The 12,646-nt window shown below is 40.4% G+C and overlaps 1 protein-coding gene across 1 annotated transcript in view; it reads right to left on the minus strand.

The window, feature by feature from the left end:
• Window positions 1-2,680: 2,680 nt before the first annotated feature.
• Window positions 2,681-12,646, minus strand: part of LOC137326826 (toll-like receptor 8) — a 39,042-nt gene continuing 29,076 nt past the window's right edge. Inside the window, exons 3-4 of the mRNA XM_067992206.1 lie at window positions 4,522-5,830; window positions 2,681-4,440 (exon numbers count right to left, since the gene is read on the minus strand). Coding sequence (XP_067848307.1) covers window positions 2,681-4,440; window positions 4,522-5,830 — 3,069 coding nt within the window. The remainder of the gene's footprint in view (window positions 4,441-4,521; window positions 5,831-12,646) is intronic.

Consider the following 12,646-nt stretch of genomic DNA (forward strand, 5'->3'; position numbering starts at 1 on the left):
GCACAGAATGTTAAGGGGAGATCGATAAAGCCATTCAAAATTATGAGTAGCTGGGGAGAAACTGTTTCCACGGGCAGGCGGGTCGTTAACCAGAGGACACAGATTTAAGATAATTGGCAAAAGATCCAGGGGGGAAATGAGGAGACATTTTTTTACACAGTGAGTTGTTGTTATGATCTAGAATGCCTGAAAAGGTGGTGGAAGCAGATTTAATAGTAATTTTCAAATGGGAATTAGATATATATTTGAAAAGGAGAAATTTGCAGGGCTATGGGCAGGGTAGCTGGAATAATTGGATAGTTCTTTCAAAGAGCCGGCACAGACACGATGGGCCAAATGGCCTCCTTCTGTGCTGTATGATTCTATGATTCTAAGTCAATGACTTATAAGTAGCAGTATCATAACTCAGGCAGGGAATCAGTAGGTGGGCAAGCTAGAGGCAGCAGTATTAGTGACCACTATATCCAGGGATTGGTGGGAAGGGAAGTTGGAGATGGTGCCATATGCTGGGAAAGAGGGGGAGGGGAGGTTACTCCAAAGCCTGTCCTAAATTAATTTGTTAAAATGCATAATTTCCATGCACTCCAGCAGATTATCCCTATTTGATATGGAATTTATGACAATCACTACTCCAATGGATATGCAATTGGGCTCACCCAGGAAACTCTCTTGCAAGTACCTCTCTGGATCACTGGTGGGCACAGACCTTCTTCCATTGGTGTAAAAGTGCTACTCACCACATGGAAATTCAATACCTTATATATGTATCCATATCAAGACCTGACCAGAACCACTTTCTCATGATTAGGTTGAAATGGAGAATTGGACATAGTGAATAAGGCAAAAAAGGTTATTATGACAACATCAAGTAAACAAAACAACACAGTGGCCCCACTGCATATACTGGAACAGAACACATCTTAAATCAAATAAAATAAGTGTTTTCAGAAGCAGTACTCACTTAAACTGAACTATCACTGCACCAGTATTATGATTTCCCCTCATCCTACTCGATAATAGGTAAATAGGTAAGCTCAAAGTAAGTTTAATGGATTGAATTACAATTATATTGTTAATAATACCGTTTCCTCTATTGATAGCTATCGAAGGGCGAGGACGTGGGGTGGGGAAGCCTATGCAAAAGAAGTGACAAAGTGTGTGAAGGGTGCAGACAGGAAAAACATCGAGAAGAATGTTGGAGAAACCCAGCCTCACTGTTATAAAGGTATGAATTTGGGTTTTGGTGGCTGAGAGAGAGAGGTAGGGGCAGAAACGGGCGAGTTCTTGGAAATGAAAGAAAGCAATCTTAGTGACTGATAGGATGTGGGAGAGGAAGCTGAGTTCAGTATCCAGCAGAATGCCGAGATTTCACACATCTGGGCTCAGACTGTGGTGGTAGCCGGGGGGAGGTTGATGGAATCAAGGCTGGAAGATCATAGTTGCTTATGAGAGCCGAATATGATAGCTTCAGTTTTGCTGACATTAAACTGGAGGAAATTATGGCTCTTCCAAGTTTTTGTGCTGTTCAGGCAGCTGAAAGGAGAGGTGTCAGCCATGGCTTGATGGAGAAGGTAGATGGGGAATAATGAGCATCACTGGCACGCATGTGGAAACTGATTCCATGCTTCTAAATTATATCTTCAAGAATCATCATGTAAATAATAAAGAGGTGGGTGCAAGGATGATGCAGGTGATTATGTGGGCATGGGAGGAGAAGCCACTTGAGATAAAGTAGTGTCAATGATGCAACAGGCATAAATGGAACCAGGAGAGAGGTAGACCTAGGTGGAGAGATGTTTGAGGAAGCTGGAATGGTTGATGCTGTCATAAAGAGGTCAAGTGGGGTAAGAAGAGAGAATGAATTGTGCTCACACAAGAGTCTTTGGCGACTTTGACCAGTGTCGTCTTGGTACTAAGATTGAGGCAGTAGCCTGATTGGTGGGCTTCAAACAGGGATTAGTGGGAGAGGTGAGATTGCAATTGCAAAGCAACAATGCATTTCAGGACTATAGAAAGAAAGGGAAGATTGTAGATGGAGCAGAATTTAGAAAGGGTGGAAGGATCAAGAGTGGGATTTGAGGAGGGAGAATAATGGCCGCCATTTTGAAGGATATAAGGACCGAGCTGGAGAAAAGGGACAGGTTGATGATGTTACAATCATGGTACTGAGAAGGAGAAGTTGGGTGATCAAGGGTTGCTATGGGAGGAAATTGAGGAAGTAGGTGGTAAAGCTTGAAGGACAAAATAGGTATTGTGATGGTGGGAGGTCAGATGGGAGCGAAACTGTAATAAGCGGTAGTGGGTGATCAGATGGAGAAGTGGTCTGAGCAATAGAGCTGGGAGAAGGATGTCCCAATTTTGATCATACAGAAATCCATGAGGTCCTCACAGTTGGTGTCCACAGTGAGGATGGAGGGAGCTGTGGGGGTAGCCAGTTTGACAGTTTATTATCAAGAAGGGAATTGAGAAATTTAGACTTGGTCTTGCTCTCCATGTTGACCTTAAAGTTGTAATATAACTTGGTCGTGGAAAGGAGCAATGGTTGAGCTTAAGATGGTCAAGCCATACTTAGCCATGCAGGTACAAGCCATGGATAGCCATGCAGGTACATTTGAGTTTTTAGCCTGCCTGATTAGAGCTTGTATATGACGTGGATAAAAGCAAAAAGGTTCAATTGGAGTTAAGTGAATTCAGCAATTGTGTTGTATCTTGACTGATTGTTTGTTGCTATTACATTTCTTAAGCACTGCCAGAAAAAACCTTCAGCATTAGGGTTTTTAGGCCAGTATAGCACAGAGCTTCTACATAATCTCTTCCTCAATCTTAGATACTTTGAGGTTATTAAAACAGGTTCTAATAGAATCAGCACAATCACATCTTCATTTTCATCCATTAGTCTTTGGTGAGCCATATAAAAGGCTGTTTTGAAAGTTCCTCTCTTGACATAGCTCCTTGTGAGCACAAACACAGTCTTTTTGCTCGCATGTATACTTTGGGAAAGATTGTCGACAACAGCCATTCCTAACCCCCAGTCTCTCTCTTCCAAACAGAGGCAAAAGTGCCTTTCTCCTTTATCTTCCAAATGAACTAATAGTTCATTCACAACCCAGTCTGTCACAGCCAGATCCGAAGAGTCATAAGCAATAAATGCATCGTACGAACAACTCTGCATTGTAAGAGAGTGATACTGATCCCCTTTCACCTTAGACGTGCAGAAATAGTGAAAGTACTGTACATCCCAGTAAAACAGATGGTGGGTAACCGCTATAACCATAGTGCAAAAAATGATGATGGCAGAAGCCAAACATAATGAAGCTGCAACGTCATCCATTGTGCATGCATGCTGATCAAGGAAAATAATGCTCTGTCCTCGCTGATCTTCAGGTGAATCACAAGTAACATCAGTAGCCAATTGAGGAATATCCAGGTCACAGGTATCAATCCATGCAATAAATGGTGCAAGTTCACAAGTGCAATGAAATGGATTCCCTTTTAAAACCAGTACTTCTAAGAAAAGTTGTTCACTTGCTAGAAAAACTGTCTGGTTTAACACTTCAATTTTGTTATAGCTTAAATCAAGATATTTTATTCTGTTTGCTGTTGTAAGGAAGCTTTCGGGAAGTTGAGAAATTCTATTTTTTCTCAGTAAAAGTTTTTGGAGAGATTTGGTGTTATCATACAGTCTATCGGGGGCAATGGTTAGTTTATTGTTACTTAGATCTAAGGTCAGCAGATTCTTCAATAATTGTAGTTTATCCCACTCAATTATGTCTAAACCGTTGTGGCTCAAAGACAAATATGTCAAGTTATGTGGTAAATTTTCAAAAACATCAAATGGGATATGTTGAAGTTGATTGTAAGACAAATCAAGATATGTTAATTTAGTTAGATTTTTAAACAAGCTTAAAAATCTACTGTTCTGCTCATTCCATAAGATATCCAGGCGGTTTCCTTGGAATTCCAAAACTTCCAATGAGTCACTGTTCAATCCCGACTCTGTCAAGGTGAAGATGGCATTGTGGCTTAAGTTTAATACTTTCAAATATTTAAGGTTTTCAATAAATCCCATTTTATGCGTGACACCCTCAACAATAAAATAGTGCTTGTTGTAACTTAAGTCCATTACTTCCAGTTGCTTTAGTTCTTTAAAAGCGTTATCATAAGCTGGATCAAGTCGATTAAAAGAAAGATCTAAATATTTCAAATTGGGCAAGGATGTAAACTCAGTACCATTTAAAGCTTGCCCGATTGCATTTGCTGACAAATTCAGGCACCTTATTTCCGGGACGCCTTCAAATTGCTTTGGGTTGATGAAGAAAATATTGTTCAAACTCAGATCCAATGTCTTTCCATAAGAGCGGCAAGCCCACTTTACCATTAGTCTAGGGACATGGTCATCATTATCTAAGGTTTCATATCCCATATTGCTATTTTCAGATTGTAAATATGAATCTTTTAAACCTGATTCTATGTAAGGAAAATGTTTACCTTTATATACAGAACCATAAAAAAGATCTCCATTATCTGATGGAGGTGATATCCTATTCTCTGACAGATAAATAATCTTTAGCGATGTAAGTTGTTTAAAGCTCATTAAGTTTGCTTGTTTAATGAAGTTCGTACCAAGGTTGAGGACAGTGAGATTGCAGAGACCATACAGTGGTTTTAGATCCAGTGCAATGAGTTCTTTGAAAACGTAACCTTCAATATGTAATTGTCTCAGGGACACTAATTTGGAAAAATTTCCTGAAAGGCTGATTTTGTCTGGATAATATTTTATTTCATAGTTGAATGACAAGTCAAGTTCTTCTAGCCCAGGTAGGTAGTTTAAAAAGTCTCCAGTAGCAATTTCAGAAATCAAGAAATTCAGTTGAAGATGCAGAACCTTCAAGCTGGTACAGTTTTGAAACCAGCTGCTTTGTATTCTGCGGAGGCAGTTGCTGTTAAGAAATAATATCTTTAACTTTGAAAGCCTTTGAAAAGCATAAGGATGTATGTCAATGGAGTGACCTCCAGGACAGGGTTCACACGGGTAAGGAACATTGTAACATCTGGGGCAGTTTCCATTTAAGTCGAGGATCTCCAGATCAACCAGATTACTAAAATCGTCCTGGTTTATAGTTTGAATCTTGTTTTTACCGAGGTGTAGAGACCTTAAAGTTTCTGGCAGGTTACGAGGAACAGAAGTTAAATTGTTCGAGCCAAGTGCGAGAACCTTCAGTTTGTTGCCACTTGAAAACGCCCCATCCTCTATATGGATAGACACATTGCAGGGGTTGTGATGGTAACAGTTTTGTGACAAGTGAAGTGTTTCTATATTTGACAGGTTTGGTAGGTTCTCTTTTGTTATATTTAAAATCTTATTGTCACTGAGGCTGAGCAGTTGTAAACTAGATGGCAGTCTCTTGGGGATTCGCCAGAGGTGGTTTCCATCCAGGTACAATTCTTGTACTTTTATCAGGATGGAGAAACTGCCTTCTGCAATAATCATGCCACTCCCATACGGATGCAATAAAATGCTTCGAGGTAAACAGTTCCGACTTAAATCTAGTTTGGTAAGGTTTTGTAAGTTAGAGAAGGTGTAATTGAAAATATTTGTGATCCGATTATCTGCTAAATTTAGACTGGTCGCATTTGAAGGAATGTTTCCTGGGACGCTTATAAGTCGACGGCTTGCACAGTCTAACTGAATGGAGGAGCCATTTTTCTGTATAATCACGTCACATGGAAGGCTTCTGGGAATCCAGCTGGTTGCGAGCAGTTTTAAAACAAAGTTGAGTAGAAAGAGGAAGCAGAGTAAAGTCAGTGCTGGAGCTGATTTTTCTTTTGCCTAAAGAAACATACCAAATGAATTAAAAAGGGAACTTAGTGTTATTGTATTTAAATATAGACAATGATTAATAATTTTCTATTAAAAGGGACACATTTCTCCACTTAATTTTGTCACAAAGAAATGATATACACCGAACTCAAAGGGAAACACCTGGCTTCAGAAAGTTTATATTTAATACACTCTTCCTGAATTTAGCTATTCAAATACATCACTGAATCATTTTTATACATATTAACATATTTCAAAGTTAATGTTTTTTTGTCACCAAATAATGACGTGTACTGGTGGTTCAGGTTACATGGAAACTAACACACTTGCAGATTTCAAATTCATCTGTTCACCAGTGAGGATAGCTATGAACATACATCAGTAAAAAACTCTTTCATGAAATCTTATTAAAAATTCACTGTATGTTGCGCACCTGCATTTTCCATATTTATTTTGCCAGCACTTTAAACTTGAAAGCTTTACAGTTCAGCAGCATTATTGCTTTTCATATAGTTTCATTATGAACCTTTTAAGAAAATAATTTCATTTTTTTTTATATCAACCATAAAGCCATTTCAGTTTTTTTATAAACATTAGTTGTGGAGTATATTTACATTTCAGTGTTTTTTTATAAACATGCGAGTTATGTAATAAGGGTGGTAAACAGCTGCTAATGATTACTCTGAAACAGTAGCCAGCTGCTCTTAGTAAATCAAAAACATTCATATTGAAAGTCATGTTTCTTCTGTAGATGAAATCATAAAATTACTGAGTTGAACTTTGGGCATGGTGGGTCAGCAGACCATCCTTTGAAGTCTGGCAGCTGGTAAAATTTGTACACCCGAATCTACATCATTACAATAGGACGGTAGATTAGATGAGTACTTGCACTAAACTTTGTAACCTCATTGAATCCAGTGTATTAACTATGAATGTAATGAAGAGTCCTTTCCCACCCATAATGATCTTACAGTACTTGGCTAGTTTCCCATGGTTGCCCATTATGCACCATAATACTCTTCTCAGTACTTCACTTTCCTACCACTTTCTTTATGCAACATCCTTAATCGCTGCTCCCTTTGACAACTCCTTCTATGTACTGGATTGGCATGATGCATGTTCCTGTCATGACAACACCATTTCTGTCACATGGACACCAATGTGGTACATTGGCTATGTCACCAATGTGGTACATGGATTTGTCATACTACCAATTCAAGTACTTAATGCCTTCCATTGGTTTTGCAGGATAACTCTGCATTTAACAAGAGGGAGAGAATATGCATGAGAGGAGGACTCCCAAGTCTGCATCCTCTTGCTGCATTTGTAGAAGTGGCTCTGTAGGAAGCGTGACTATAGGGGAAGCAGGAGATGGAGAAATAGAATGCCTGGTCAGGGTTGGTAGCAAAGTTATACTTCATTCATTCTCCATCCTATTTAGTCACTCACTCATTGCCAACAAACCACGCATTAAAAAAAAGGATCATGCCACTCATTTAGCTGAATGCTACATTTCATGACCTTATCGGGAACATATAATTGTAACACTTGTTCCTCTTCCCTTTATATAGACATGCCACAGGAATCTGAAGCAAAGGTCAGGGAAGTGGAGCAACCTTGTATCTCACAGCATGTTGCATCCTTTAATCTAACCCTGCAAAACAGTAGCGCAGATACATCCACCTTAGGGGATGTAGAGGAGAGCTTGAGAGGAGTGCATTGGGTGCTACATAAAGCACTACGGTAGGAGAGGCAGGTGCCAGCTGACTGGAGGGTTAACTTATGTCCATTCTCAGTTCCTAAGAGCAGGAACTCAGTCCTCAAACACCCTGCTTTTAAAAGAAGGATACTTTCTGAGTATGAAAGAATGCTGTAGTCATTGGAGAGAGTTCCTAGCAGCTTTCAGCTCATGGTAACTAGCATGAAGGAGTCCACAACCTGCGTGTGTGGTGTGCTGATGCACAGAATAGAAACTCTGCATTCCACCATGGAGCATATTGCAACTCCAGGGACATCCACAATAGAGTCTTATTATCCCTCATGAATGCTCAGACTACAGACTCATGAGATTAGCACTACTGCCTATGTGGAGGATAAACACTAACATAGACTGATTGAGTTGAACGGCCTGTTCTTGTTTTGTAATTTCTATATAGTGCCATACAGCCCTTGGTCTCCACTGTCTCCTTTTCTTTGAACAGGCTTAGAGATCACATGGAGACAGCCTTTAATAGGGGCTTCACTAATTTCAATGCTGACATTAAATCTGTTGTCATGCTGATCAATGGGCATGTGGAGACAATGCTCAGTAAAGGGACAGATATGCAATGGCCATGGGAGATGTTGGTGTATCTCAGGTTGACACTTCTGCCCTTTCCTTTTGTCATATATGAAAAAAAGAGGCAGGGCCAGGCTGATTCTGCAGCTACTGAAGTTGGGTATCATGTAGTTCAGCATTCTAAGACCCCTGCTCGCTGAGGTCAAGGGTCACCTTAATCCGAAGCGTTTCTTATGGACACAGAGTGCAGGCCACTCACGTGCTGCAGCTATTGGAAGGAAAGGAAAGAAACGAAAGGAAGAAAGAAAGAAAGACCGTAGACTTTGAGAAATTTTGCCATTTGGGGGAAAAAAATATAGGGCCCTTTCCTGCTTTGATCCAAATCACAACAGACTCACACTGAAAAACAAAAATCAAAACTACTCACCATTTTCACTTTGATTTTGAGGTATCAAAATATCGCCTTTGAAAGTTAAAACAATTTCTTTTGTTATCGAGCAAGACACAGATCAAATTTGAATATAAGGATCTCAGAAGTGCTGACTGTTCTCCAAGCAGATTCCGGGCAGCAGGTGAAATAATGCTTTGCCTGGATGGGTTAAAAATGACACACACGTTAAAAACTAACCCCTGTTGTACCTCACAGAGAGTGAAAGTTTTATTGTACGAAACACATTAGTAAATAATAGAAAAGCACCACCCCTGAACTTCTGGAAATTAAAAATAGGAAATGATAAAACCTATAGCTGGCCACATTCCACATTCCAGTAAAATATAATTTTTTGTTACATAGGAACAGGAGTAGGCCATTCAGCCATTCGAGCCTGTTTTGCCATTCAATTAGATCATGGCTGATCCGTAACTCAACTCCATTTACCCGCCTTTGATCCATATCCCTTGATAGCCTTACCTATTGACCAGCACAAAATCACTGGGACTGCTGCTCCTGAGGCGCTGTATGGGCCTGGGCCCCTATGAGCTAACTTAGTAGAGCAAAACAAGGTCATCTCATTTATATAATTTTGTGGCAATCCTAGCATCTAGTGCCTGATGCCCTGGAAAAGCCAGAATGTCAGATGCCAGTAACCAGTGAAGGGATGCAAGTTTCCCTTCAAACATTTTAAATACTTTGGACACAAAGACCCCTGCCATGCATTGGCCTTTGGAGACCAAAATAGCAAGATCTGGAAACAAAGGGAGGCCCCATCCGAAGGAACAGGCTACTGAGGAGGTAAATTCAAAGCATCCATTCCAAATGGGTGCCGAATGTCTGGAGTGCTGCTCAGGTGCTCAAGCCACACTATGGGGAGGACCCCAAATTTCCATAAAAATTAGGACCCCCATGAGCCTTTCTCACAATTTTTATGCAGGCTCTCGCTGTACTACCCACTGCCCAGTGCACAGGCACACACAATGTGCAATGGGCACAAATCAGGCCTCAGGCTTCCATGCCCACAGCGGTGCCACATTTCAGGCTCTTAACATCAAGACAGACCAGGGATAGGATCTGGGAACTTTCTACTCTATTGTGCTCAGTAGATTGCCTCCATTCTATACCACCATTGATTCATTGAAAACTCTTAAAGAGCGCGGGAGAGAAGCGGCTGAGCGAAGCTCTTAAAGAGCACAGGGGAGAAGTGGACAAGTGGAGTGGCAGTAAAAGAAATGCAGGGAAAATCTGAAAAAAAATTCTGAATCTGAAAAAGTGACATCAGACCGGTGGAGCCTGAGGAATTACACCTAAGTGTTTAATTTATTATCTAATTAAGCTAAGTGTTTAATCAATTAATCAGATCTAAGGGGGTAAAACTAAAATTAACTAAACAGAGCGTACTAGCATTAAAGGGATCTGAATTTCATTAAATTAAAATCTGGTATACATAAATAATAAATAGAAGTTAAGGAGATAAAATATAAAGAAGTTAATAAACAAAAAACAGAGCTAATTAGCTACTAATTAATCTGAAATCAAGCTGAATCCATGCACTAAATATACTCTAGATCTCAAGTAAATGTATTATATCTAGAACTAAATTAATGCTAATAAATAAATGAATAAAGAATTTTTTTAAAATCTAGAAATGGCAGTGCAGGCTATGTATTGGGACTGTGATATGTGGGAGTTTGTGGAGACTGTCCCGGATTGCTACAGGTAACGTCTCTGCCATAATCCGTGAGCTGGAGTGCGAGTTAGAGACACATAAGGGAGGGGGACGAATATCTGGATAGTTTTCTCCAGAGTACAGTCACAAGTCAGAGGAAAGCACAGGTGCAGGAAGGGGAGAGTGTGACTTTTAGTCAGCAAGGGGAGGAGAGCCAAGGGGAGGTAGAGAAGGAGGTCCCGGAGACATTGGTCCTATCTAACAGGTACAATGTACTTGCTGCCTGAGAGGATAAGGATGCAGGCTGAGGGTTGGACAGCCAGAATGCTAACCATGGCATGTGGAGCAGAAGGCAGTCCAAGGGGGGGGGGGGGGGAACAGCAGAATAGAAAGGTTGTAGTCATCGGGAATCCGATAATTAGGGGGGATAGTTAATGTCCTCTGCAGTCACGACCGAGAGTACAGAAGAGTGTGTTGCCTACCTGGTGCAAAGGTAAAGGATATCTCAGAGCAACTAGAGAGGAACTTGGAAAGGGAGGGGGACGGTCAGTTAATCTGGTCCATGTTGGGACCAATGACATAGGGAAGAAAAGGAAGGAGGTCCTGCTAAGGGAATGTCAGAAGTTAGGAATTAAATTAAAAAACAGGACTTTATAGGTGGCAATCTTGGGATAACTACCTAAGCCACATGCTAATTGACATAGGGATAGGCAGATCAGGAAGGTGAATGCATGGCTGAAAGAGTGGTGTGGGAAGGAGGGTTCCATTTCATGGGACATTGGCACCAGTACTGGGACAGAAAGGAACTGTACCACTGGAATGAGCTCCACCTGAACCGGAATGGGATCAGAGTCCTAGCGGAAAAGATAAATAGGGCTGTGGATAGGACTTTAAACTAGTAAGACAGGGGGAGGGATCTGGTGAAAATATCATAAGTCTGAAAATAAAAGAAATAGGAGATGGGAGTAAAGGTCAGACCAAGGTAAGGAACATGGGTAACATAAACGGCCAGTTATAGAACATAAGTACAAAATGAGTTAAAAATAAAGTGAGGGGAACAATTATTTAAAACAAATTAAATTGCCTGTACAGATGTAAAAATATGGTTTAAAACAAGAATAGTCAAATATCCTGGCTTGCATTGTGTCAAAACATTTAGCAAGAGGGCGATGTTGAGAAAGGGTGGGGGCATGGTTCAGCATCTCTGTGAGAACAAGGACAGCTTACACAGCAGAACATCAGGGAGGCCATAGAATAGATAATATTAACATCAGAAGGTGATTTACACCAAAACAAGAGAAGTGGCTAAGAAACCATCATTGGTTGGGCCGTGCAAGGCTGAATGTGGGGGCTGTGCTCAGATAAGAAGTGCCCACGTATTCCTTAAAGGATCATACAGCTTGTAAACAGAGATGAGGGTTGAGGTGATTAGCTACGTTACGTATAACAGCTTATCTTGAGTTGCTAATGTAGCGTCAGCACGGTGGGATGACTTACGACCAGAGATGCTTATGTGCAGAACAATGCAGCCAAATAGTATCAAGATAGGGCATTCTCCCTCCCAAAGGTTAGAGCTCTCGAGAGGGCAGTCGGAAGTCCACCACCCCAGGCAGCCGAGGAGGTCAGACTTGATCAGTTCGAGTCCAGGACGAGGTTGTATTGATTGTTTGTCATTTAATGTAATCTGAAGAAAGTTGTATTATAACTATAATATTGTTACGAGTCAATCTATTAAACGTTATTGTTTAATATCTATTCATGCCCGAATTACCTGCGGAAGTTATTGTTGAAGGATTAACAACCCTTTCGTAGCAACAGTAACAGCAACAATGTGCAAAGTGCACAGCATCTGAAAAAAAATGGGGGAACTGGAGGCAATAATCTGTAGTGAGGAGCCAGATGTAGAGGAATAACTGAAGCATGGTTACATAAAGAACAGAACTGATAATTAGATATTGCAGGATATAACATATTTAGAAAGAATAGGGAAGGAATAAGGGGATGGGGTAGCTGTACTAATTAGAGACTACATAATGGCAATAGAAAAAAGGGACATAAGTAATATTAAGATAGAAACAGAATCCATATGGATTGAGATAAAGGATAAGAAGTGATCGATCACATTAATAGATATAATCTACAGACCACCTAATAGTGGAAGGGAAGTGGAGGAAGAAATATGTAGGCAAATCTATGAAATGAGTAAAAAACATCAAAAAATAATCATGAGACATTTCAACTACTCCCAAATAAACTGGCAAGAAGAGATAGGGAAAGGGGAAAGGGGAATGGACTGTGTACACAACTCCTTTCTTACCTTGTATGTGAGAAGCCCATCAAAAGAGGAATCACGGCTGGATCTAGTAATGGGAAATGAACCAGAGCAGATAAGAGAAGTAAGCATAGGAGAACATCCAGGAAATAGCGATCATAACATAATAAGGT

Source organism: Heptranchias perlo, chromosome 11 (assembly GCF_035084215.1).
Source record: "Heptranchias perlo isolate sHepPer1 chromosome 11, sHepPer1.hap1, whole genome shotgun sequence".
Lineage (NCBI taxonomy): Eukaryota > Metazoa > Chordata > Chondrichthyes > Hexanchiformes > Hexanchidae > Heptranchias > Heptranchias perlo.